At 35.0% G+C, this 26963-nt stretch overlaps 3 protein-coding genes and 1 pseudogene across 3 annotated transcripts; 2 read left to right on the forward strand and 2 right to left on the reverse strand.

Annotated features, from left to right (window-relative positions):
- Positions 1 to 1263: 1263 nt before the first annotated feature.
- On the reverse strand, positions 1264 to 1923 carry LOC147493993 (uncharacterized). Its single transcript, XM_086568003.1, has one exon. The coding sequence runs from the start codon at positions 1921 to 1923 to the stop codon at positions 1264 to 1266; it is 660 nt and encodes a 219-aa protein (XP_086424129.1).
- Positions 1924 to 8069: 6146 nt separating this feature from the next.
- On the forward strand, positions 8070 to 8492 carry LOC147493994 (uncharacterized). Its single transcript, XM_086568004.1, has one exon. The coding sequence runs from the start codon at positions 8070 to 8072 to the stop codon at positions 8490 to 8492; it is 423 nt and encodes a 140-aa protein (XP_086424130.1).
- A 2856-nt stretch (positions 8493 to 11348) lies between these two features.
- Positions 11349 to 12468, reverse strand: LOC147493995 (vacuolar protein sorting-associated protein 2 homolog 2-like). Its single transcript, XM_086568005.1, is given in 5 exon segments — positions 11349 to 11465; positions 11601 to 11676; positions 11756 to 11856; positions 12304 to 12354; positions 12445 to 12468. Coding segments are annotated over 5 exon segments (369 nt in total).
- An 8695-nt stretch (positions 12469 to 21163) lies between these two features.
- LOC147493996 (small nucleolar RNA R71) lies at positions 21164 to 21257 on the forward strand (annotated as a pseudogene).
- Positions 21258 to 26963: the final 5706 nt, after the last annotated feature.

Here is a 26963-nt window from a genome sequence, read left to right on the forward strand (position 1 = left end):
CAACAACAATATTTGCTATCCATTCTAAATTATCGATTTTCTTTATGATTCCACATTTCAGCATCTTCTGAATTTCATCTTGTACCGCATTCTCATATATCGGCCTGACCCTCCTGTTTCGACCCCCACCTACGTGGCAAACATCCATTAGTAGGGGTCTCTATTTTATTCATTTAATCGACAGGGCTAAAGCCCAATTTGCAATACCATGGATCAATGTACAAGCCCATTAACTTATGTGTCTAAGGCTGAACCATTCTAGGAAGATCAGCCATTGGCCACTTATATGTTCTCTTATATGGCCACTTATATCTTCCTAGAATGGCTCAGTAGGGGTCTCTATTTCCTAACCTTGCCACTAATGTACATTGATTTATGTCCAGATTCATTTCTTATCAAAGAGATAATTATCAGTTGAGAGTTATAGTCTATCACAATTACTCAAGCTACAAGATTACTTGAGCTACAAGGACTCTCTACTCTACCTCTATAAATACCAAACTATTTTTCATAAAGAACTACGTGGAAACTTGATCCCTAGAGAATAGATCTTGGGTACGTAGGCAGCCATTATTTGGTTCAGTTTCATCTCCCCCAACATCAAATTCCTCTGTTTCTTAGTGTGTTCTTTACCATTGCTCTCGTTATGTTGAAGCAGTTTACTGGCGAAACACCTCTTATGTTTCTGATGTACTGGAATTGCTTCTTCTTTCATATTCAACTTATGAGAACATATAAGAGGATCAATTCTAGGAAGATCAGCCATTGGCCAAGCAAATACATCTTTATTTGCCTTTAAGAATTCTATCAAATCTTGTCTGATTTTCAAACTCATCTCTGTACCAATAAAAGTAAAGTAACTTTCATTGTCCTGACCAATGTTTACTTTCTGCACTTCTTCCATCGTTTTGCTTGGAATATTTTCCAACTCTGTTTTCATCTCTGAGGTGAATCTAAAATCCTCTTGTTGTTTACTGGTATCAGATATTGGAGATGAAGATTATGTTAATTGCTATCTGGTGCTCTCGAGGCGCCCCCAGTGTCTACTTTTTTGTCTTTTATCATACCTTTGACAGTAACAAAATTGCATTTCTCGGATTCTGATTGATCACCTCTTATCTCATGTGGCCCATAAGCAGTCGGAAATCTGATAACCTGGTAAAAAGTACTCAGAACTGCTCTCATAGCATGTATCCACTTTCTTGCCAAGATAGCATTATGATCTGACTGATGCTTGATGACTATAAATTTAGTCATAATTGTCTATGGACCTGCTCTTACTAGCAATTTAATTTCCCCAGCTGGCCTAGTATAGCTTTCATTGAAACCAAACAGATTAAACTGTGGTTCTTTCAGATGTGACTCATCAAATTCGATACCTGTATATGCTTTCCAAAACATAATATTAACTGAACTTCCACAATCAACCAACACCTTTTGCACATCATATCCTGATATCCTTAATGTAATCAACAAAGCATTATCATGAGGCAACATTACCTTTGATAGATCATCAGGAACAAACATAATAGCTCCAAGTATGCTTGCCGATACTAGTAAAGGGTTCACCGGTATCAGCTCCACGTTCACTTCTAGTACCTCTTTCACTGTTGATATCTTTTGGATTTTATCCCTTATAATCTTTTTCTGTGAGATAACCCCCTTATATATCATGTTGATTACCTCTAAGGGCTTATCATTTACCATAGTTGTCACTTCTGGTTTAGCATCAGCTCTGAACTCCCGAAGCTTTCCATCTCGTATTAATATGTCCACTTCTCTGAGCAGTTGCAGACACTTATTTGTCTCATGATTCTTTACCTTATGGAAATTGCATAAAGGTTTATCTGCTATTTCTCGAAGCTTGTAAGTTGGATGCTGGAAATAAGGTTCTTTCCCTACCCTCCTTAAAATGTCTTCCATTGTAGTATTGATGACGATATAATTACTTGGATCTAACTCTTCTTTCAGTGATCTTTCAAACCTCTTTTTCTGTGAAGGTTGATTTTCTAATTTCGGATAATTATGGATCAGTCGATTTCCTCTTATCGGATTTGCTATAGTTCTCCTCCTTGGTAAACTTATTTGATTCTGACACCTGCAACACTAGTTGAACCGATGCTGCTAGAATACCTTCTTCCACTTGCACATCTTTCTCAGTTTTATCATACAACTCTCTCAGAGTTTTAATATCTTTACAAAGCATATACTTATGCATATTTGAACCTGGAATAAGCCCTGTTTGAAATGCCATCACCGTTGTCATTTCTTATTCATCTAAATACTCTACGAGCTGCGCCTCTGCCTTGAAACGCGACAAGAAGTTTTTAAGAGATTCCTTCTTTCCTTGCTTGAGTTGGAACAAAATCGACACTTGCTTTGGTTTTACTCGTTAATGACCATAATTGGTCAAAAACTTTTCCTCAATCTCCCTAAAACATGATATAGATCCCTATTGCAAAGAACGGAACCACTTCAATGCCTTCCCCTTCAGACTTGAAGAGAAGGACTTGTATAATAATGAATCTAGATAGGTTGTTCCTTGGTATATCGAAAATTGGTGTAGATATCCAAATAGATGATCTATTGGATCCGACGTCCCATCATATTAAGTATATTTAGGAATCTTGAACTTAGGTGGAATGGACATCATCTCGACACTTTGATGTATTGGATTTCTGCTGACATCATCTGCCAATCTTCTTATCGATGCTAAATTTTTTTCGAGAAACTGGTTCCCCAACTGCTTTTGTATCATCTCTTATATCATCTCTTTGGTGATGGGCTGTGGTATCGGAATTATAGGTATCGGCGATGCTTCTCCAATTCTTTCGTTTCTTGTCGATACCTTTTCTGTGTAGTAACTAACTGACTTTGAACTACAAGCCTTCTCCTCTTCCACATGGAGATCTTTTAAAACCTGACTTGGACTTGCATTCTTCATCTCTTGATTATCTTTAAGTAATATAACATTCTGTTTTTCCATTTCTCTTAACCTCTTCAAGACTTCTACTTCAATATTTTTTTCCTGATATCTCTTACTTACTAAAGCTCTTGTATTCCTTGTTTGTGATTGATTATCATTATCCACTTGCTTGCTATTTGCTCTTTTCTTTAGAGCCATTATGATTCAATTCTCAATTCACTACTCACTCTTCTTTCACTCAAACTCAGAACAAAACTATGGATTTGAAATCTAAAAAGAATAAAACTTCAAAATTTCCTTGTTCTCGATGCACAGACGGCGCCAATGTGATGTCTAAGAACAATATCTCTTAATTGTTCTAAGATTATTGAGATTAAATGATGGTTTGAATGAAATTGGAGTAAGTTGTAGATCTTATATGAAGTAAATGAAACTTTTTTATTGAACAATCATGAAGGTTTTACAATCACTCTGATTCTCTCTTTCTCTCTCCTGTTTCTAATAATTTTTGTGGGAATGATCGAATGAATCTTCTTTCACTTCATCCAATCTTTATACAGTGTCCACAATTAGCTTTGACCCAATCAACTCATGACATGTGTCTATTGTCTTCTTCCTTTTTTTCCCACCCAATACGTGCAAATATTTGGAATAACCACGAAATATACTGAGATATTAACCCTCATGTCAATATTTCGAGTTTTGAAATATCAAATAATAATATTAAAAGCACGATATTTGCCCACTACACATCTCATACATCATTCGACTGATCAGTTTCGCATGCAAGGAAAGTAATCTCTCGCAATGTAGGGGACCGAAAGAGGGAGGCCGGATAGCACAACACTTGTAGATCACTTGATATCAATGGGTGCAACGAAGGTTTAGCTTTCAATATGTAGCTAAACAAATAAAAAACAGTCCACTTCCACTTATCGTCCCTCCTATGTGTGATGTGTCCCGACTCCCTACTGTACATCCCTACTCCTGAAGGCTGAAGAATAAAGTTTTGCTCTGAAGTCTGAAGTGAAATATATGCGGCGGGCGTGTATGAGTGTGCCCATACAAATCAACCATTAGCGTTACTGCGTTAGTAGGGACTGCCGTTATGCTAGAGTTCTTTTGTAATATATCAACCATAAATCGCTTTTGCAGCATATATTGAATATGTGCCTCTGTATATATATCAATAACAATTTGTAAGATGATCCTCATAAACACCCGACTCCATGTCGTTTCCCAAATTTGGCAAATTGAAAATGCACATTTGTCCTGCATACTGTTATCTAATGTTTGGGTCAGTAAGAACCAAACACTCAACATTATTGGTTTGAGACATTTCTATATCAAACTAATTTCTCTGATAAGTTGTAATTACTTGGTAAGTTTTGTCCTAACTTATTTAAAATATATATGGTTTCTTGTAGTCTGACTAATCTAAGCCATTATTTTACTTCCTCTCTTGTAGTGATATAGATGTGTGTAGTTTACTTTAACTAAGCAATTAAGACAAGACAAAGAAAAGGCATTATTGGATATAATAAGGGTGATTTTGGACACACCCATCAAAACACTCTCGTACCCAACTTTAAAATAAATAAATAAAATTATTTAAGACATATTTAGGTTCCTAAATTATTCTTTTTTTTATTAGACGTACCCAAGACAAAACAAGTCATTTACTTATTCTTCCTTCTATAAAAAAAAAATTGTTTTTGAATTCTTCTCTAATAATGTACCTCGCTCTCTAACAACATTTCTCTCACCAATAAGCATGATTACAAATCAACAACTAATTATTTTGAATTTTGAAGTGCAAGATTACAAGGCCGTGTATTGTTGCTACTGTTTGTTGTTGTTTTTTTTTTTTTTTTTTGCCCTATTGGAAATACCCCAAATAAATTTGGGAGATATTATTGGATTGAAGCCGTTATTGGGGTATGGAAAAAACTTTAGTTAGTTATGGGGTATGGGAGTGGTTTTAGGGGTGTGTCCAAGATCACCCTATAATAAAGTGGTAAATAATTCTTTTCTTTGTGTCTTAATTAAGGAAGAAAATGACGTTTCCGATTACAACGGTAAATACAACGACAAAATATATGCTAAACACGTGACTTGTCTCCTAAAAATATCGCCTTAGTAGCAAGTTCCTAATAACCGGGGCAGGTCAATTAAGATAGGGTGATCTTGGACATACCTAACAAAACACTCCCGTACCCCAATTTAAAAAAAAAAAAAAAAAAATGATTTTAGACACATTTAGCTTCCTAAATTACCCTTCTTTTTTATTAGACGTACCCAAGATATTTATTGCCTAAAACAAGTCATTTACTCTACGTGATTCAGAAGAAAAAGACCGCTTTTTTTTTTTCTTATCCAATAACCTCTTATTCTTTTATCTCATCAATAAACATGCAAACACCCACTTTTGATTTGAATCAATCATACCAAAGTAATGAAGATGAATACCAACCATACGAGGATGAAGAAAAAAATTCAATATCAAATTTTGACGAATGGGAGAACGCAGAAGACTATTATACTTTGGATTACTACAATGAACATATACAAACACCAAACAAAAATGTGAGTTTGTTTGCAATATTAAACAAAGTGCAATTTTTTTTGGGTGCATATTGAGTATAAGAAACCTAAACCATTTTATTTTTTGGATAAAATTTTACTTTGAACAGCCTCATCCTATTAGTAGTGCATCTCCAATGCATTGTCTTTGCTTCAACTGAATTATGAGTCAGAAAATGAAGAGCAAGAAAGCCCGACAAAAAACTCTAATTTTGTTTGTCCGGATACGACCGACACATTTACAACTGAATTATGAGTCAGAAAATGAAGAGCAAGAAAGCCCAACAGAAAACTCTAATTTTGTTTCTCCGGATACGACCGACGCATTTACAACTGCAACAGTAAGAACTTGAAGACACTTTTATAAATTTAGAATATCGTTTTTCCGAATGGTGATGTAATACAATCTATAACAAAATGATTACAGGTATTTGAAAATCGAAAAGACCTTGTTGATTGGTGCAGAGAGGTAGGGAGAGAAATTGGTTTTGTGGTTATCATTGCAAAGTCGGATAGCGTTGAAAGTGGTCGAAGACCTAGGGTGCTTTTAACTTGTGAGAGAGGTGGTGTTTTTAAACCTCAAAAACCAAAGAAGATAGATCAATACAAGCTATCCATGAAACTCCGTCGATAGACAGGAACGAAAAAGTGCAAGTGTTCATTTAAGTTGAAGGGTTATCAGCGTAATCAAGGGGGATGGGAAGTGGTAATAATTTGCGGAACTCATAATCACCGTTTTGTTGAAAATCTTACAGGCCATTCTTTTGTGGGAAGGCTAACACGAGATGAAGAAATAATTGTGATCGAGATGTCTGAGGCTGGCGTTAAACCAAGAAAATTTTTGAATGCTTTGAAAAGGAAAGACGGCCTAAAGAATTTGTCAACCCTAAGTACCATCTATAATTTTCGAGTGAAACATCATCTTACAAAATTGCAAGGGATATCACAGATGCAACAATTATTGAAGATGTTGGATGATCGTGATTACTATGAGTCTCATAGAGAGAACCTAATTACAGGAGAATGCAAGGATTTTATTTGTTTGCTTATTCGAGATCAATTAAGTTGGTCAAGTGTTTTCCAGAAGTGTTGATTATTGATTGTACCTACAGGACTAATCTTCACAATCTGCCATTGGTAGAAATTGTTGGGTTTACGTCTACAATGAAGATGTTTGCTATTACTTTTGCATATTTAGATTCAAAGAAGGAAGATAACTTTGTTTGGGCTTTGGAAATGTTATACAGTGCTCTAGAAGGCAAGGCATCTAGTGGAAATGTTATTATGACTGACAGAGACTTGACATTGATGAATGCTGTGGCGCGTGTATTTCCCATGGCTAAACACCTCCTTTGTCGTTGGCACATTCAGACTAATGTGATTACTAACTGTTAAAAATCTTTTGAAGAAAACAATGAGTTTCAGAAGTTCTATGAAATGGTCTGTGATTTATTCAGTTCACCTACTGAAGATGTCTATAATGAAAATTTGGTTATGTTTAGAAATGAATATGCACATATGACACATGTGGTACAGTACGTCGAAGAGTTGTTGAACAAGTACAAGGAACAGTTTATGGCGGCTTGGGTTGATTTAGTGATGCACTTCGGCACTCACACCAGCAATAAAATAGAAATCCCAACATTCATCTTTGAAGAGAAATTTGAGGAGTTTGCGCGGCAATTTGTACCAAAATTGGGATGTGATTGATAACCTCCTTGAAAATCAACTCAATGGTATATAAGCTTCATTTAATATTAGTCGCAATATTATACATCATTATAGTCGAGACAAGGCATACAATGAGATTAGAGGATTTATCTCTAGGGAGGCGATTGATATGTTGTCGAAAGAACTTGTACGTTCAAACAAAGTGGGCATTTATGAAATAGAATGTGGGTGTGTTTTGAGGCGTACTTGTGGTCTTCCATGTGCTCATGAGTTGGTACATATGGTAAAACTTGGTGATGGTTACATACCCTTGAGGTCCATAGATCGTCGTTGGCGGCAACTTGATTTTGAGCCAATGGAACTTCTAAGAGGGTCACTGGACATTTCACCTGAGGTGGAATGAATTAAGAAGAAGTTCAACTGCTTACCAGAACACCAAAAACTAATGTTGATAAAGAAATGTTAAGAGCTTGATGATCCAAAAACTACACACATGCAAGAGCCTTAAGAAAAACTCAATGTCAAAGGTAGACCATCAATTTCAAAGAAACATGTGAAAGTATCAACTCAAGATCAAAATGATACAAGAAGAGAACCATCTGCTTTTGAGTATGCACAGACGCAAGAGGAGAAAAAAACAAGTGAACAAGTTCCGAAAAAGAGAGGCAGACCACGTAAGAACCAAGGAGAAATGCAAGCAATTGAAAAAGTACCTAAAAAAAGAGGCAGACCACCTAAGAAGCCAACTCAAACATCTTTGCTAGAAGATTTGAATCCATTGCTTAGCAAGTTTATTGTTTAATGTGAGGATGTCCTTGGGGATGGACACTGTGGATACAGGTCCATAACAAGATTATTGAACTATGGTGATGAGACTGGATGGTTTACCATGAGGAAGAGGTTGTTGGTCGAGTTGATGGAATATGTAGAAGAGTACATTGAATGGTCTGGATTCACCATTTTCGAACACTTAATTCAAAATTTACAATGTACAAAGTCGATGACGATGAACCAGATTGAGTGGTTTGAACTTCCTGACATGGGTTGGTTAACTGCTTGTGCTTATAATTGTGTGTTTGTCACCCTAGCGCCAAAGCAAGCGTTAACTTACCTTCCTTTGAGAACTCCACCAGACTTGGAGCATACTCTCATTATCTCAATTTCTCATATAAATAATGGCATACATTATGTGTCGCTTAGACTTAGTGATGATGCTCCCTTGCCACCAATTATATCAAGTTACCACAGTCTAGCCTACCCGGGCATTGCTGACTTGTGGATAGCAAAGGTTCAAGAAAAACTTGCTGACTAGGATAGGAAGGTAAATAAAAAAAAATTATATGCTGGACTTGGGTGGAAGCATTTTTTGTTCTTGATTTGAGTTTGTTAAATTATGTTTATTGTAACGCCCAGGCTTGTTGAATTAATTTTAGTAAGATGTTGAGCAGGTTGTACAGGAGCAAACTAAAAAAAACGCACAAGCACAACACAGGGGACTTCAAAAAAGAGAAATAGAAATAAGAAAGGTATGTCATATCGATGGGTTGACTGTAGCATATTATTTGTTTGTGGATTGGGTGAAAGTGGGAGAAAAGATAAGGGGAGGGGGGGGGGTCATGTGGTTGTATGTAGTAGACCTGGTAGCTGCTTTGGGGTTTATTTATTTCTTATTGAATCACGTTTATAAAAGTGTTGGAGGCTTACTTACAGGCTCACCCAAAATGCTTTGAGGAAGAATGATACTTCTTCCGCTGAAAGGCAAATTTTAGGACTTATTTTTCATAAAGGTTCTCTTTTTCTGACATGTATGTTTGTTCAAGTCTCTGTTTTCCTCCTTGTTTTATGCCTTTTTTGCATGTTACATAATAAGAGTTTGTTTTGAATGATCAAAATAACTCTGTGTATAAATGTGGGTTTCGATCCTAATTCTTAACCCATTGATTCAACCCGGCCCTTACTGCTTTCCGTACTAGATTGATACTTTTGATATATATTTCCTCTATGTATGGGTGTTTCAGTTCTAAATGGAAATCCTAGCAGCTTGTTTTATGTAGTTTAGTTCGAGAGTTCTGTAGTAATAGTGTATATCTCGGTTTGTAATTTTTTTCGGTTGGATTGGTCATATTTCACTTTTGAGTAACATTTTAACTTGTCTCATACTCATTTCTTTTTTGAAGAACAAGGTGATAAAAATATTGCTCAAGGCACAACCAACGACCAAAATGTTCATTCTAACATTGGTGAAGCAGCTGCATGTCCCAATTCTTTAACCAACATGTGCGGACTACCTGATTTAAATGAAGATGTTCATCCTGAAAGTGAGTGGATCGTCTGACCTTGACTCGTTTAGCTTTCAAGAACTCATTAATGAGGCTAAAAGAAAAGAAAAATGAAAAAAAAAAAAAAAAAAACAAACTAGGTCAGAGATAATTCTAAAAGATGAAGAAATCGAGCATAAGTGGGGAAATATTTTACGTGACTTTAATCCTTTGATCTATGATATGATTAAAGATTTGGTTGAGGTAACCCCGGTGGGCATTGTGGTTATAGATCCATAGCTACACTATTAGGATATCTGAGATGATTTAGCAGCATGATGATAAGAAGGGTCTTATGCTAGAAGAGTTGATGCAGTATGCAGATTACTATACAAAGTTGTACAGTAATGACTGGTTTGAAAACCACAAAAGAAACATAGAGTGTACCAAGTCTTCTAAAGTGAATGAGAAAGAATGGCTTGATCTCCCGGACATGGGTTCCTTAGTCGCAAGTGCTTGTAATTCTGTTTTTGTCACCATAGCGCCGCAACAATTAGGTGTCACGTACTTTTCATTGAGGACAGGTCCAAAAGAAATGTTCCGGATAATCGCCATTTTCCACATAAACAAAGGACATTTTGTGCTAGTTGTGCTAAAGGATACTGCTCCTCTACCTCCGATTTGGTGAGATTGGCAGTCTGTTAGAGGAGCAGTCTGAAAGGAAAATTGGGCAAGTGGGCCAGATCGGTTTTGATCAATATGTTATGTTTATCCATATTAGTTTTAGTTGTTAGATAGAAAAATAAAATAGTTAGTTGTAACTTACTAATTGTTTTCTGTGGATGAACCATCAGTTTCTCAAGAACTACTCTGTGCGTATTTCATTATAAAACATGGCTTATGGCAATATTGATTATAATATGAGGTTTTGAGTGTCAACAGAACAAAGATCTCTTAATATAGATATACTTGACTTGCGTAGTTAGTATGGAAGATAGACCTGCATTTCACCATTTTGCTGTTTCTGTTGATGCCCCTTTAATTTTTTTCCGTCGTCTATGATGGGAAGTGAAGTGCAGTGTTGATTCTTTGAAATATAAGGAAGACTGGAGGTCTGAGGTGAAGGCAGTCACTTATGAGAGAACAAACAGTCAACAAAAAGAGAAGTGGAGGTGGGAGATCATTTGCCACTGACATACTATATATGGTGGCATGGATCACGCTTACATGCAAAATCCTGCACTAAAACTTACATAACTATAGAAGCAAACACTTTCTTAGCTAAGTTCATTATAACGACATGAAGAGCAACAGAAATAGGAGGATCAATGGTGAGGAAAACATCTCAAAAGATAAAAGACACTTTTCTTGTATCATGATATTAGACCCAGATGGATTCGAACCATCAACCTCTCAACTAGTGAGCGCTCTTTCCATTTTGAGCTTATGAATCCACTGATAGCAAACACAGGGAAACAAACATTTATTTTGATAAAGTAAATAAAAACCATCCAAAGTCGTTTACATTGTTTACATCACAACTAAAAAAATATCTTAGCATAGATGGGGGATCTTATCACAGCACGGGGAAAACAGAGACAAGCATTTGATTATAGCAGTAGGACAGCAAGAAGAGGGTACAAGAGCAAAGAAAGACAAAACATAGCCAGTGCATCAAGGAATATCATCAAGAAGTGAAAAAGTTCGAAGCAAGTGGAAATAACTGGAGATGGTTGTTGGTGTTGTTGTACCTGTTGAGCTATGGCGAGATATAAACAACTCAATAAAAGCTTTTATCTTTTGAACATTGTCAGTGATTTCCCAAGTACTGACTCGTTTTGGAACATTTTATAATATATAAAACGTCTGTTTCATATAAGGAATACTTGGACAACCACATGATACATGACTTAGAAGCATTTAAATGGTGCATGATGGGGAAAGGAGGATCTTCTGATCATGTCCATTTGTGACGACTCCTTCTGAAATTCTTTAATGACTTTTGCCTGCTTCACAGGTGCCATTTGCTGAAACCAGCCAAGACATAAAATTGATCAATAAGCAACATAAAGACAAACTCATACAATTGAGAAACTGAGATATGTAGTTCAATTGAGATTTCAATCTCAACTACCATTGCCACTACCACCAAGAACACATACTTTATTCATGGCTACCATTGCTTTTGTATCACCTTTTATTCCAATAGAAATTGCAGTACTAGCATACATTGCTTGCCACAAACAGCAGCATTTATAGACGTAGAAACCAACAGAGTTTCATATAGTTTTAAGTTAGTAATAAGGTCTGGACCTGAGTGTGAGTTGCTATGCTTCTAATATGTGCACGGCTCCCTTGCAAATTAGTAATCTGCTAACGTCGTCAAACAAGTTGATGAACCAATATTCTAGTGGCAGCCTGCATTATTCATAGGGTTAATTCGTAGGACATTCAGTCACCATACAGAACCCAGGGTCCCAAATTAGGTCTCGCATCACAATGAAATTAACACTGCCCAAACTTATCCCGACTTGAACTGATTTAAAAATCCACAAATTGCATCTTTCTAAAGAGCATAAATATGGTTGAGAACATGTAGGCTATTATACGGGATTCAATCCAAAACATAGGATGAGATTTACAGTAGGTTACTCAACAATTAACCAAAAATTGACTCCAAATTGAGGTAGATTGGACTGAGTCTCAATTTGATACTAGTATCTAAAACTAACTACAAGTCACATTACTCGCATTCACGTGTGATTCTTCTAAATCTATACTTTTAGAAACATTTTGCAATCAACCAATTACAACACAATTGATTATAAAGCTAACTGCTATTAGTATAAGAGTAAGAGGACTTACCTCATTTCCAGTTTTCGCAGTCTTCTTAATCTCAGCAACCAATTTCTTCTCCTGTCATTATTTTTCACATAGCAAAACTTAAGTCATTTTACCAATGCAATTTCATCATTAATAAAAACACACTAAAAAGCTCAAAAATACCTCCAATTGTAAAGATGTGGCCATCTGGATACAGGAGATGGAGTAATAGAGTGAACATTTTTTTTTCACTAGGCAAAATGCACGTGGGTGAACAACCTTATTGAATAGGCAGGCAACATCCCTACTATAGTGCCACAATAAAGGAGATGATAACAAGAGACGAACTTACTTGAAACATTGTCGGGGTGCTGCTTCTATCCATTGTTTGAATGGCAAGGAAGTCCTTGCTACTATTTAATAAAGCATGCAGAGACTAACAATCTTCTTTTCTTGGCAGAGAAAAAAGTCTAAAAAAACGGTGCAATTGCCATCACAAAAACGGTACCAAATAGATGATACGGCGAGAGGGATGAAGAAGAATGTGAAAGAAACTTTTACTAAAAAAACGGTATCAAATAGATGTATCGTTATTTTGTTTTTTGTTTTTTGTTTTTTTTATTCATTTGGCCCCTGCCCTTATTGGAAATACCCCAAATTATTTGGGAGATATTATTAGATTTATGCAGTTGTTGGGGTATGACAAAAATTTATATTAGTTATGGGATTCGGGAGTGTTTTATTGGGTATGTACAAAATCACCCTTAAGATACTCATAATTCAAAAGAAACAAACTTATTGAGCATAATACAAAACTAAATGAGTCCAGCTACACAGTAACCGTGTATTGGTAACCGTTTGGATTCTCTGTCGCGTGCCTGAGTATCCAAAGCAAACTTGCACATGTTTCTTTATTAACATATTTTTCTCTTTTAATCAGTTTCCTATTTTATAGGAGGGAAAAAAAAAAAAAACCAAAAAAAAAAAAAAAAAAAAAAAAAAAAAAACTAAATGAATAAAAATAGGGTCCTATTATTGATATACCCCAAATTGTGTTTGGCAAACTCCGGCCCAAATTGGGGTCTACAATTATGTTGGGCACAACCAAGAGGCCGCCGATACACCCCCAACCAATAATAACCCATACCAAAAGAAAATTTGACAACCAGTTCCCAATATAGCATATCTTTATTGTCTCCCTCTTCTTCAGACACCTTCGCAACGCAAAACCAACACTAACATTACAAACTCCATCCACTCCCTAACAGACAAAGGTTACAAACTCCATTCGCTCAAGTAAGATGTGTTTAACGGGCAAGTGCTTCAGCAAAGTAAGTAGCAACTTTCCTCATCGCGCCGGCTTGCAAAACGGCGAGTAAGCTGATTTGTTTAACGAGTGATTCAGGTAGTTTGAAGGTTATCTTATTGAACAACTTCAACAACAACACAAGCCATTAAAGTGTGTACGTCGTACTACACGAATTTTAGAACCTTCAGTTTTATTGAACTTTATTGATAATAACTTTCAGCCTGAATCAGTGGGTAACAATTGGAACCCCATCAATGATGGAGGAAATGAAGTATCATTTAATAAGAACCTTTTGATTCTCCCAATTAACTAAAATAATGTTGGTATTGAGGATTACTTTTGGTCGATTTGAAATGGAATATTACTTCCGGATGATGAAGTACAAATAAAGGAGTAAAATTTTGCTCCAAACGACCTAGATGGGTCACATAAACCACTTTCACCCAAGCCTTCAATGTTGCCCGAAGCCTAAATTGAAGACATTTCCAAACCGACTCCACCAAGTCGCTGAATATACCCCAGAACGACTCTACCACATCAATTTACCTAGTTCTAAACGACTCCACCACATCGATTGACATGTTTTTCGAATTTATAGAACTTTGATTTCAATTTAAAAAAAAATGAAATAAAAACACAACTAATATGGATATTTCAAACTTTTATAGATTAAATTTGATATTTGTGGAGCAATGTAACGAAACCTCATGTAATGTAATGGCATAATTTTTAATTATATGCGTCTGTTAATTGATGTAATTGTATTTTTTGGGGGTTTATTTGTTTTTGGCCCCACTTTTAATTGGGTATTCACCGATGTTTGGCTCCTATAAGTTCACATATTTGTTTTTTTCCCTAGTTGTGTTAGTCGACTCAATCAAACTGCACCATATCATATTTTCAAAATGACATTTTTACCCTTCACATGACTTGCACATGAAACTCCTAAATACCAATTTCGATTTATTTTGATCTTGAATTCAAATACAATTTCATTTCGTTGATTTCGATTTAAATTACCACTTGACAAGTATCTAAATTAAAAAATCGACGGTTTGGATATTAGTTTTTACATATCACAAGAAGGTGTTAGTTTTTACCAAAATTACTAACTAACAATTAGGATTTAAGGTTACTTACAAAATGTGGGGGTTACAGTTTATTTGTGAAATTGAACATAAATTAGCTCAAGTTATACCATATAAATTAGGGCTTTCATCAAATTAGAATTATATTGTGCATATTGTATATAAATTGGCCCCAATTATATTTAACAAATTGTGGTTTTCGTCAAATTATGGTTATATTGAGCATATTGAACATAAATGGGCCCTAATTACATGTAACAAATTCGGGGGTTTTGTCCAATTACTATTTTGCAAAGTGAACACTATGAAGTCTACATGGACTGTGGGATTTAAATATATTCAAAAAAATTATTCCATTTAAATATATTTTTGTTTTTGGCCCCTCTTTCAACAAAACTTTTAAGCTTTTAGTCCCTCCTCCATTAATGGATTATGGGAGCAACATTCAACACTCCAATGGCTAGTTATCAATAGCCCTAACCGTTGGATGCCAACATTAAGATTTGGATACGTGTAAATTTATTTTGTTTAAAAAAAAATAGTCACGTGTGTCATCTATGAGGGGTATTTTGGTCATTAAGAAAATATGAGGAGCAAAACATACGGTGCAGTTAAAGTTGACTAAGTCAACTGACAGAACTTGGGCCAAAAACGAATAAACAAGCTTACAGGAGCCAAACATTGAATACCCTATTAAAAGTGGGGCCAAAAGCAAATAAATAAGCCCTATTTTTTTTTAATTGAAATCAACATTTTTAATTGTATTTGTTGTTAAGGACTTGGAAATTTTGAAATTGGAGGTGTTTGAGAAAGCAAAGAGGTGAGGTCTTTGAGAGTAAGGGCAATAGGAGGTTGCAATATAGGTTACCCTTGATGTAGTTGATTGGGGAGTGCCTAACACAAAACATGTTGTTTAGGACAATGACAAACTTGTAATAATTCTTATTTTTTGGGGGTCTGCCCGACACAAAATGGAAAGTGGACTTAGCGGATACCTAAAATAAGGTTGTTCTAATTTATTTTATTTTTTCCTCTCAAAACAAATAGAAAAAGGAAAATGATACCACGGGGATTTTAGGGGGTAGATGAAATGAGTATGTAGGGTGATTATCTGGGAATGCTTAATAGATGGGAATTATGTAATATTTGTGTTCCGTTTTTTTTTATTTCTTTGACATGATAAACTTATAGTGTAACTTGATATTAGGACGGTGGTAATGCCATGTTAAGACTAGGTATCTTACCTCAGTAAAAGATTGGAGTCTATTGAAAATCATAGAGAGTTCTTAATTCAAAGATTCTTTATCACTCCATAAAGGATATCTGGAGATTTAGTGGAAGAAGATGAAGTGAGTTTGGAGTGTTTTTTGACTTTTCACTGTGAGAAAAATATTTTAAGAAGGAAATGTGTGTAAGTTTGCTTTAGTACTCAGACACATGGCAGAGAATCCAAACGGTTACTGGGATGGGATCCCAGTACCCGATTACTGTGTAGCTGGACTCAAACTAAATAGTAATTGATAACTAATATTAATAATGAGAACAAAATCTATACTCAAGGTTGGTGTATATGAAATTAGGAACTAACCAACTTCTTTTTCATATTTAATATCATTAGATATCTGATATCCTTGTGTGGTTGGTTGGAATGAGTACTCACTGAAGTCACAGTGTAACTACTCACAAATTTAAATCTAAAGAAAGGAATAATTAGAAAAGGAGGATTCTAATAGTTTTTTTTTTAATCATTTATATTATATATAGATAGACTGAATGGTTACATTAGATGTTTTTCTTCCTCCACTGGTTTTGAAAGCCATGGTGGAGGAAGTGATAACCATTCTGCACAAGATCCTGTCTTGTTTCCAAAAGATGCTAGAAGATGTGCACATGAGTTTGCACTTCTATTTACAAATATATAGTTAATATTTACAAAGGATAGAGAAGTTGCGCGCTAAGAAGTACGTATATATCACTGAGAATGGAATTAGATGTCAAATTGATGTTATTGTTCTTTCTCTCCAAAAAGTCGACAACAGACTTTCCATCTAGCTCTATTAGTAGTCGGTTGTGGTGTGTTGGAACTGCCTGCACCATGTGAGAGCCTTGATGAGTCTTTGACATTCAGTTGATTCGATCTGGGTCAATGTCCCATCCAGCATTGCATCATGCAGCAATATATTCTCGTAAGTACGTGATCACGCAATATATAACCAAATCCTAAATTTTTACTTTGATGCAGAAAAGTAGCATCTATGTTTAACTTTAAAGAAGATGGAGGTGGCGGAACCAATTTAATATGTTACTAGGATTGATACTACCAGTGGGTGGAGCCAGGGGGTCCCAAGGTAGTACCCTCAACATTCTATAAAACAAAATATAAATAGTTATCACTTGGCTTAATCACGTACTCAACCAAAAAAAAAAAAACAAACAAACAGTAAGCCCACATGTACTCCTCTCCTCCTTTATTTTAGTTTTCTATTGCTATATTTTTTGCTCTCTCTCTCTCTCTCTCTCCCAATTAAATAAATAAATAAAACACACACACACACACACACACACACATTTTTCATTGATCACTCTAGATTTCCTTACTCCAGCCACTTGCCCACTCGGGTATTTTTTTTTCCGAACAATTAACATCCTTATACGGTTTTATTTTCAGTTTTGTTTTATCTCAATCATGATTTTCCTAGCGTAAATTATATCCTTACTGAAAGGGTCATTACAACCCGTAGTAACTAATAAGGCCACAATCTATTAGCATCTATACTATGTTTGTGAAAATGGTTTCAGGTTTTGAGATTTCTATTTTAATGAGAATCTATTCTTATTTTGATGTGTTGGTCGTGACGTTTCATATGTAAAATTTTTTAATCCATATGCATGATTGTTATTCTCAAGTGATCTCAAGTTTGGTGTATTAATCCCAGCATACTTACTATAAGTTTATTATTTCTAGTTAGATACTTAGATTCCTCTAAAGTACTTACTATACAACTTGAACACTGAAACCATTTCCATTTAAGGGGAAATAGAACTGAATTTCATTACTGTTGTTTGTGTAGGCAGGCGAAGCATGTTAGATACTAGATGCAATGAGCTGTATCATAAACTTAACTTTTGAAATTAGGATTTTGCACATCCGTGTATAGCAAATTAAGCTTTGGTCTTGAGAAGTATTAATATCATCAAAGGGCCAGTAATATTGATCATATTAGAATTCCCATTTTTTTTCTTAGTCATATATATGGTTCTCTAGGTGTGATTGTGTTGGACAAGGGATGTAAGTGGGCGGGTCGGGGTTGTTTTACCCTCACTGATCAATTTCCTGGCTCGCCAATCAAATTATTTCCACAACTTGTCAGGTTTTCATCAAATGAAAATATAGCTAATAGTTTAAACACTCTATGTTACATCTTTCAAACCATATACTTGAGTATAAGAGCAGACAAAAGTCTGTCTATTTTTGTTGCTGTATAGGCCAATGTTTTGGTGGTGAGTACCAAAAATCTATCCATTCTTAAACTATGAGTTGCTGCATAGAATCAAGTAAGTCTAAGTTGCCAAGGGATATTGAACCAAATGTGTCTGGTGAAATCACATTTAAGTAAGAGATGGTGTAGATATTCAGTGTCAGTGACATAACAAACAAGTTTTATCAGTGATGCAAATGATAGTGGCCAAATATTCTCTGGTTGGCACAATGTTATGATAACATTTCCATGCAAACATTGATTGTCTAGGAGAGAGGGAATGATGCCAGAACCCTAGATTGGTTTTAGGTACTGAGATAGGTGTTATGTGTCTACTGATTCTTTGGTATGTGGACTTCACAGAGTGTAAACCCTTCTTTGCATTGTGAGATTCCATTCCAGGGTATCAACAGTACATGTTCTTGATAGATATATGGATTGAATGTGAGTAGTTGTGATTGGGTCAAAGGGTGTATTGATGATGTTTGTGTGCCAATTAAAACCCAGATGTATGATAAATGAGTTGTGAGACAGTACTATATGCTAAGTTAACTGGAGAAGAGGATGGAACTTTACCAAGGGGGAGGTTTGGTATCCATACATTAGACCATATATTTATATTTATACCATTACCAACAAGCCATGTAGAGTTATCTTTTAACAAAGTCAGAGTATGAGTCATACCTTGCTAGAACCATGATGTTCCTTGTCTTGCATTTACTTGGGACAAGTTACAATTATTGAAATAATTACGTTTGAGTTGTGCTGCTAAGAGAGAGTTGGGATTAGTCCAAATATTCCAAAGAATTCAAGACATATGAGCTAAATTATTTTGGTGCATATTTTTGATTCCTTGACCTCCATATCCTTTTGTTTCACATATGAAGTTCCAGTTCTTCAAATAAAGTGGATGTTTCTTGTTAGGTTCTTTACCCACCAAAAATCCCTTTGCAGGGCATCCATCTTATTTGTTATGTAGTTAGGGAGAAGGAAAGTGCTCATTTGATAAATAGGAATAGCTGATGAGATGGATTTGATGTGCACAGTTCAAGTAGCCTAGGATAGAATTTTACTTTTCCAACTAGCTATCCTATTATTGACCTTGAGGATAAGGTCATTAAAAATATTAGATTTCTTTTGGCCAAGGAAAAGAGGAGAGCCTAAGTATTTCTCACCACTTACAATGCTCTTCATATTAAGAAATTTCCTGAGAGAGGCAGTGTAATCATGTGGCAGGGTTTTGCTAAAAAGAACATTGGACTTATTGTAATTTATTTATTGTCCTGTGATGTCACAAAAATCTTTTAGAATATCTAGGACAGTGCTAGCTTCTTCAAAGTTAGCTATGCAAAAGATGAAAGCATCATCAATATATAGGAGATAAGTTATATGATTACTATTTCTTGAAATTTTGATTCCATTTATGTTTTTTTTTTCTGAAGATTTCAAGTTTATGAGTGTCGAGAGAACCTCCATGCAACAGATGAAGAGGATTGAAGATAGATGATCTCCCTGCATGAGGCCTCTAGAAGGTTTAAAGTGCCCATGAGGCGAACCATTAACTAGGATTGAGTATTGGATGGTGGGGATGCATTCCGTAACAACTAACAAGAGAGGTGGTGTGTGAGTCAATGCCTAATGAACTAAGAATGGCGATGATAGAGTCCCAGCTTATTCTGTCAAATGCTTTTGACATGTCAAGCTTAATGGCCATGAGGCCAAATTTTCCTTGTTTCTTTTCATGGTATGAATGACCTCATGGGCCAAGATCACATTATTAGATATTTGCCTACCTGAGGCAAATGCACTTTGGAAGGGAGAGATGTTGGGGATAGATGATAGACTTGAGTCTATTAGGCAACGTTTTTGAGATAAACTTGTAAGATATGTTACACGGGCTTATAGATCTAAAGTATTTGCATGTCTCAGGGTTCTGAGTTTTTGGAATCAAGGTAAGATTGGTGCGGTTAATGTCAGAGAGAGAATATCCAATTGAGAAGAATTTTGAGACCAAAAAGACTGGTAGAATAAAGTTGGGAAGCCATATGGCCCTGGGGCTTTAATTAAGACCTCCAATATTAAATGTTACATCCTAGCTTATAGCTTACATCTAGTAAGCTCATTAATCTCATCCTCAGAGGTGGAAGATAGGTTGATAGGTGCATGGTCAGAGAGGAAAGTTTTAAAATGATTTACAAATGCCTCTCCTATATCTTTTGTTGTTTGCACCCATGAATTGTCATCTAAGAGATGTCATTCTATTATATTAACTTTTATGTTTCTTCAGTGTCTTGATGTGAAAATATCTTGTGTTTCTATAGCCTTCTTTAACATATTGATATCGGGATTTTTGTTTTCAAAGTTGTTATTCATAGTCTAGGAGATTGTCAAGTTCTCATAGGGTTTGTTTGTTTGTTTTTTTTCTTTTTTCTTTTCAGAAAATAGTTTTGTGTTGTGGGAAATCTACTTTGTAGAAAAGCAATTTTATTTTTCAGTTGATTAATCTGATGAAAGATATTTCCAAAGGTTGACTTGTTTTAGAACTGAAGGTAGATATGATGGGAAGATGTGGTGGGATTGTTTGTGATTCAAGGGGTCTTGGAGCCATGAATTATTGATAGTATCATGATAAGTTGGATGTTTAATCCACATGGACTGAAATTTGAATTTTTTTGGCATAGAAATGGATTTTAGGTGTGAATCAAAAAGGATTAGGTAGTGGTCAGAAGCTATTGCAGCTTTATGGAAAAGGGTAGCCTCAGGGAACATGATGAGCCAACCATAATTTACTAAGACCCTATCTAATCTTTTTTGAACATTATCTATGTTTATTCTTTGATTTGACCAAGTAAAAGGGTAACCTTTGAAACCAATATCAATTAGATCGAGCAAGAGAGTTTATAATGGAATGTGCAGGTTCCCCATCTAAGAAATGGTAAGGTTTACCCCCTGAGCATTCCTCAAAAGTCAGAGTGACATTCAGGTCACCTATGATGAGATTCAGGTCGCCAAACGTGTCTTTCGCTAAGTTATGATGTGGACACTCTATAAGGAGATCGGTGAAACGATTCCAAGCCTCTGAAAATGATTCATGAGGATTTTGTCAAAAGAAATGAATCTTGGAAAGCATCTCATCCGTCTTTAGGGGTGGGTAAAAATGTTCCATAAAACAATTTGAACAAGTTTAGCCCACGAGTCCACGTAATTAGGCGTTTGGGCGGTTAACCAAGACGCCTTTATTGGCTAAGGTGAAAGAGAATACCCTCAGTTTAATTTGTTCCGCACCAACCGTAGGATGGTGGAATGTTGTTATGAGTTGTTCAATCCTACACATGTGCTGATAAGGTTTTTCATGGTCTAAACCATGAAAAACGGGTAACAAATTAAAAATATTTGGGGGGATTCGGAAATCCCTCACTGGGTCTGCTAGAATGATGCAAGATTTGGGACTATCGCTCAAGGCTTTGTAGAAGTCCGAGAGAGGAGTCTCTCCTTCTTCAGGAATTATATCAGGTGGTGTGTGTGAAATAGTAGCTAGAGGTGTAGTGGGTGGTATACTAGATAGAATTGTTTGTTGACGTTGTTGTGTAATTACGTTTGGTGTTTTTGTTTGACCAGACCTTAATCTCATACAAGACTAAGACCAAACTTAGCTAAACACATCAACACTCCAAACAATTCTGATATACTAGTATAAACCTCTAACAGGAGATGCGAGGTGTGGAAGAAAGGAATACCTGATTGTGTCCTTGCTTCGCTTATAAATAACGTCTTGTTTACGCGTGTTCAGTGTATATAACAAGTTAGAACACTAAAAAACTTGAAAAATCGAAGTTCGAATCAAACCTGTGGAAATCCGGCAAAAGTCAGCTCAAGGCGCGGGTCTCGCTCACTTTGGGGGTGTGCTCAGTGTAACTTCAAGTTGCAGTGTTTTAGCGCGGGTCGCTCCTTTGGGGCGCAGGTGCGTTCCGTGCAATTTTTTTTTATTTTTTTTTTCGAGGAAGTTTAATGCTGAAAAAGACAACCACAGTTAGAATCGAACAAGGGTGGGTGGGTGAAATGGGACTTTAAGAAGAATACTTATACTACGAAAACAATGCGAAAGTGAAACTAAGAGGGCAGCGGCGCCATTTGATAAAACATAAAAAGATAGTTTACCTATGAAATGAATGATGAAACTTAAAACGTAAGTAAACTAACACTTAATACGTGCCTAATTTATCAAAGATTTCTACTCTCAATCCTATGAGATATAGTGGAGTAGATGATTCGTTCCACTCCTAGTCCTTCCGCATGGTAATGTTCTCTACGTATAAATAATCTAAACTAAAGTCTAATGAGAGATTTACGAAATGGCAACTAGACTACGATGTAACTACCCACAAGATGCAACTAGTCGACTATTAGAACAACTATGGGAATGCTACGTCGATTCTATGATAAGGAGTTAGAGGGGGATTGATTCCACCTTAACTCGACTTAATCCTACTAACGACGAATCGTTATAATCCGAATTGAACTACTTCGCAGAACAATCTGGTTACTCCTAATCCCTAATTACACATGGCATTTCTACCAATTCATAACTAGCATGTGAACAATTACACCCATTCTCATGGTGAACTAATCATTTCTAGAGTGGAAAGGAAATTACGACGACTCTATGATAATCGGGATCAAGCTTTCATCAAGGCTTCTCAACCCCCTCAAATGGAGGTTTAGCCGAGAATCATCACGCTATCATTCCCAATGGAATTCAAACAAGACATGATATAAAGATTGAAACTTTGCTTATTTAAACTCAATTCAAAACTACTCATGCAATAATTGAATTTAACTAATAATGACAAACAATTGAATCTAAGAATTGAACTAAATAAGCAAATGGAAAATGAACTAGATTACCAAGAACACTATTTTATTAACCTAATGAATAATAAAACAATTATTCAAATACTAAATTAATAATCTACTTGTTCTAAAGTAATTAAATATGAAACTAGATCTAAAACAAGATATGAAAAACTAATTAATTAACTAATTGAAATTCTCAAACTAATTAATGGAGGCTAACTAATCTAGGTCTAACTATCTACCATTAACAAAGAGTCAAGCTCTTGTTTTTATACTTTCAGATCCAAAAATCGTGCATGGGCTTGGAGCCATGTTTTGGGCCAGAGAATCAGGCCCAAAACCTAATTCTTTCAGCCCAAAAAGGCCTATTCAGCTACAGTTGCCTTCAACAGACTTTTTGTCCACTTTTGCTCCTCTGATTGGGTCAAGGCTTAGACCATTAGAATGCTCTTTCCGAGCCGGTTGTTTTGACATAAGGTAGGCCCAATTCCGAGGTCTGAGTCCAAAGATACGGCCTTCAGAAGTTCTGCATCGACTTTGTGTCTGCATTTTACGCCCAGCGTCGACTTTTCAGCTTTTGACCGGGCTTTAGAAAGGTTTTGTCTTCTTGAATCTTGGCCTTTAATCACAGAACTCCTTAGCAACCGACCTTTGCTCCTTTATCTCACTAAAGTGGCACATTTTCGCACATAATGGACTTTGAAGCCTGAAATGCATAAAAAACACGAATCAGTATTAACTCTTAATTATTACTCACATAATTGGTCTAAAAGTATGACTGTTACAGGGTTAAAACTACAGTTTTGGGCTCTTATCACCAGTGTTGATTTGAGATGTGGTTTATGTGTACAGTGATAGAGTTATTTGATGTGGAGATGATAGTAGGCAAAGCTCACTTTCATTTTGGTTAGCTGGGGACAACATGGTGGTTGGGATAATTTAATTGGAGTAGAGATATATTGGGTTGGGGGTTAGAAGATTTTGTTTCCGAAAGGAAAATAATATCCAGATTATTTGAAGCAATTAAGTCTTTTAAATATCCAGATTGTGTTAGGATTACAACACCCTCTACAATTCCAACTCAGAGTTCTCAGGATGTTTACCACAGAAAAAATAACAGTAGACTAAGGGGGTGTTTGGATCCTATTTATTTATTGCCAATAAATGTTTATTAGTGAAAAATCATTTTTTGAAAAAACAAATGCATTTGGTCTCTATTTTTCTAAAAAATAGTTTTTCTCTCAAAAAACATTTATTGGTCCAATAAAAGTGTTTTATGATAATTAGGTAAAAAAAAAAATTAGACAAAAAATTATTTTTTTGGGGTTTTTCACTTTGGGCGCTCAAGGCAAATTCACTGCCTAGATGTAGTATTAGTACTAAACTAGATTTTGGACCCGGGCATACGCTCGGGATCTATTAAATATTTTGTGTGCTGAAAAGGCTTTACAAAATGTCTCACACAAATTTTCGAATCAAAATATATTTTTATTAAAAATAAATAGAAATACGTTAATGACCAGCGATTATGGTGCATAAGTTCTTGGAAACTAAGGGATCAAATTGAGATAGCCTCTTCACTTTGTGGTTTAGGATATTAATCCGTAATTTTCAAATATAATTATCTTAAACTCTATCTAGCTTGTATAATAATTTTCTTAGATTTATGGTGATTTAGCGGCACATTTTCAAATAAGAATATATTTTTATTGAAAATAAACCGAAATACGTTAGTAAGTAACAATTATAGTGCATAAGTACTTGGAAACTAAGGGATCAAATTGAGATAGCCTCTTCACATTGTGGTTTAGAATATTAATCCGTAATTTTTAAATAAAATTATTTTAAACTCGATCTAGCTTGTATAATAGTTTTATTAGATTTATGGTGATTTAGCGGTAAATCATCACCATTCGGCTTACGTAATGTGTACAAATCACTAAAACAGATTGATTGTTTCCATATCCTCAAAGAATACACTACTCCCACTTGAAAAGATTTTTCACATGAACGTGTCCTACGAACGGGTGTCATTATATTAAATTATTCTAAAAAATATTAGCAACTATGCATAGCTATGAGATATGAAAATTATACTAATTACTCATTTAAATTTCTTAACCACTCTCTATATAAAAAGGAAGCACCAAGCCTTGATAAAACTTATCGACTTTTTTTATTGTTAGGTTTAATAATAGAAGTTTGATTGAAGCTTTGTGAGAATGTCAATATATCTAAGATAATATTGAAGCTACTTGAATAGCAAGACATTCCCAATTACAATAAAAGAATTATAATAAACACTATTTAAAATGCAAAACTATATTTATTGAGACATTTATTCTCCCTACATATAATACAAATATGTTTTAGGATTATTAGTTCAATGCATTTGCATCAAGTTTTTTATTTTCCATTAATTATTCTTTGAGGTTAGTTTAATGTAGTACGTTGCATCCAGTTTCCAATTTCTCATTAATTATTCTTTGAGGTTAGTTCAATGCAATTGCATCAAGTTTCCAATTTCCCGTTAATTATTATTTGAGGTTAGTTTAGTGCAATTGCATCTACTTATTTATGATTTCCCGTTAGTTATCCATTAAGGTTAATTCAGTACAGTTGCATCAAGTTTTCGATGTTTCATTAATTAGTCTTTGAGATTAGTTCATTGCATTTGCATCCAGGTTCCAATATCCCGTTAATTACTCTTTGAGGTTAGTTCAATACATCTGCATCCAGTTTCTGATTTCCCGTTAATTGCTTTTCTAGGTTAGTTCGATAGTTTATAATTTGTTTGCATACATGTAAGAGTCTGTTTTTATAAACTCACTTTCGTTTTGGGTTCCTAATTACTCGTAATTGCTAATGTGAGAAGGCTAAAAAAGTGGACATTTATGCTTTGAGGTCAGTGCGATGCAGTTACATCCGACTTCCGATTTCTAGTTAACTATTTTTTTAGATTATTTCAATGCATTTGCATCTAATTTCTGATTTCCCGTTAGTTAATTTCTTATTTTAGTTTAATGCAGTTGCATCCAGTTTTTGGTTTTCTGTTAATTATTTTTTGAGGTTAGTTCAATGCAGTTGCATCCAATTTTAGATTTTATGTTAATTGTTCTTTGAGGTTAGTTCAATGCATTTGTATCAAGTTTTTGATTTCTTGTTAATTATTTTTTGAAGTTAGTTCAATACAGTTACATCAAATTTATAATTTACCGTTAATTATTCATTTAGGTTAGTTCAGTGCAGTTTCATCCATTTTTCAATGTTTCATTAATTAGTCTTTGAAATTAGTTCATTGCATTTAGATCTAGTTTCCGATTTCCTGTTAATAACTCTTTAAGGTTAGTCCAATACATCTGCATCTAGTTTCTAATTATTTGAGGTTAGTTCGATACAATTATATTCGGTTTATGATTTCCCGCTAACTATTCTTTAAAGTTATTTCAATGCATTTGCATTTAGTTTCCGATTTCCCACCAATTATTCTATGAGGTTAGTTCAATGCAGTTGCATTCTGTTTTTGATTTTATGTTAATTATTTTTTGAATTAAGTTCAATACATTTGCATCCAATTTTCGGTTTCCCATTAATTATTATTTGAGGTTTTTTTGATGTATTTGCATACCGTTTCTGATTTTCCGTTAAATATTTTTCAAAGATTTGCATCCAATTTATAATTTCCCGTTAGTTATTCTCTGTTATTAGTTTAATGCAATTTGCATAAAGTTTCTGATTTCCCATTAATTACTCATTAAGCTCAGTTATGTATTTGAATCCAGTTTTCGATTTTCTTATAATTATCCAATGTGGTGTGTAATACAAACTTCTACTGATCCATCTGTAGTGTCCTTGCAAATATGACATAAAAAATAAATTATGTTTAATTTACTATGTGGGATCATCGAAGATTATCCAGTTCCCGATTTCCAGTTAATTATTCTTTAAATTATGCATGACTCATTATGTGAA

Source organism: Coptis chinensis, chromosome 6 (genome assembly GCF_015680905.1).
Source record: "Coptis chinensis isolate HL-2020 chromosome 6, ASM1568090v1, whole genome shotgun sequence".
NCBI lineage: Eukaryota > Viridiplantae > Streptophyta > Magnoliopsida > Ranunculales > Ranunculaceae > Coptis > Coptis chinensis.

Excerpts from the sequence above, each read along its gene's own strand:
- LOC147493993 (XM_086568003.1), bottom strand. The coding sequence starts at position 1,923 with ATGGAAGACATTTTAAGGAGGGTAGGGAAAGAACCTTATTTCCAGCAT.
- LOC147493994 (XM_086568004.1), top strand. The coding sequence starts at position 8,070 with ATGAGGAAGAGGTTGTTGGTCGAGTTGATGGAATATGTAGAAGAGTAC.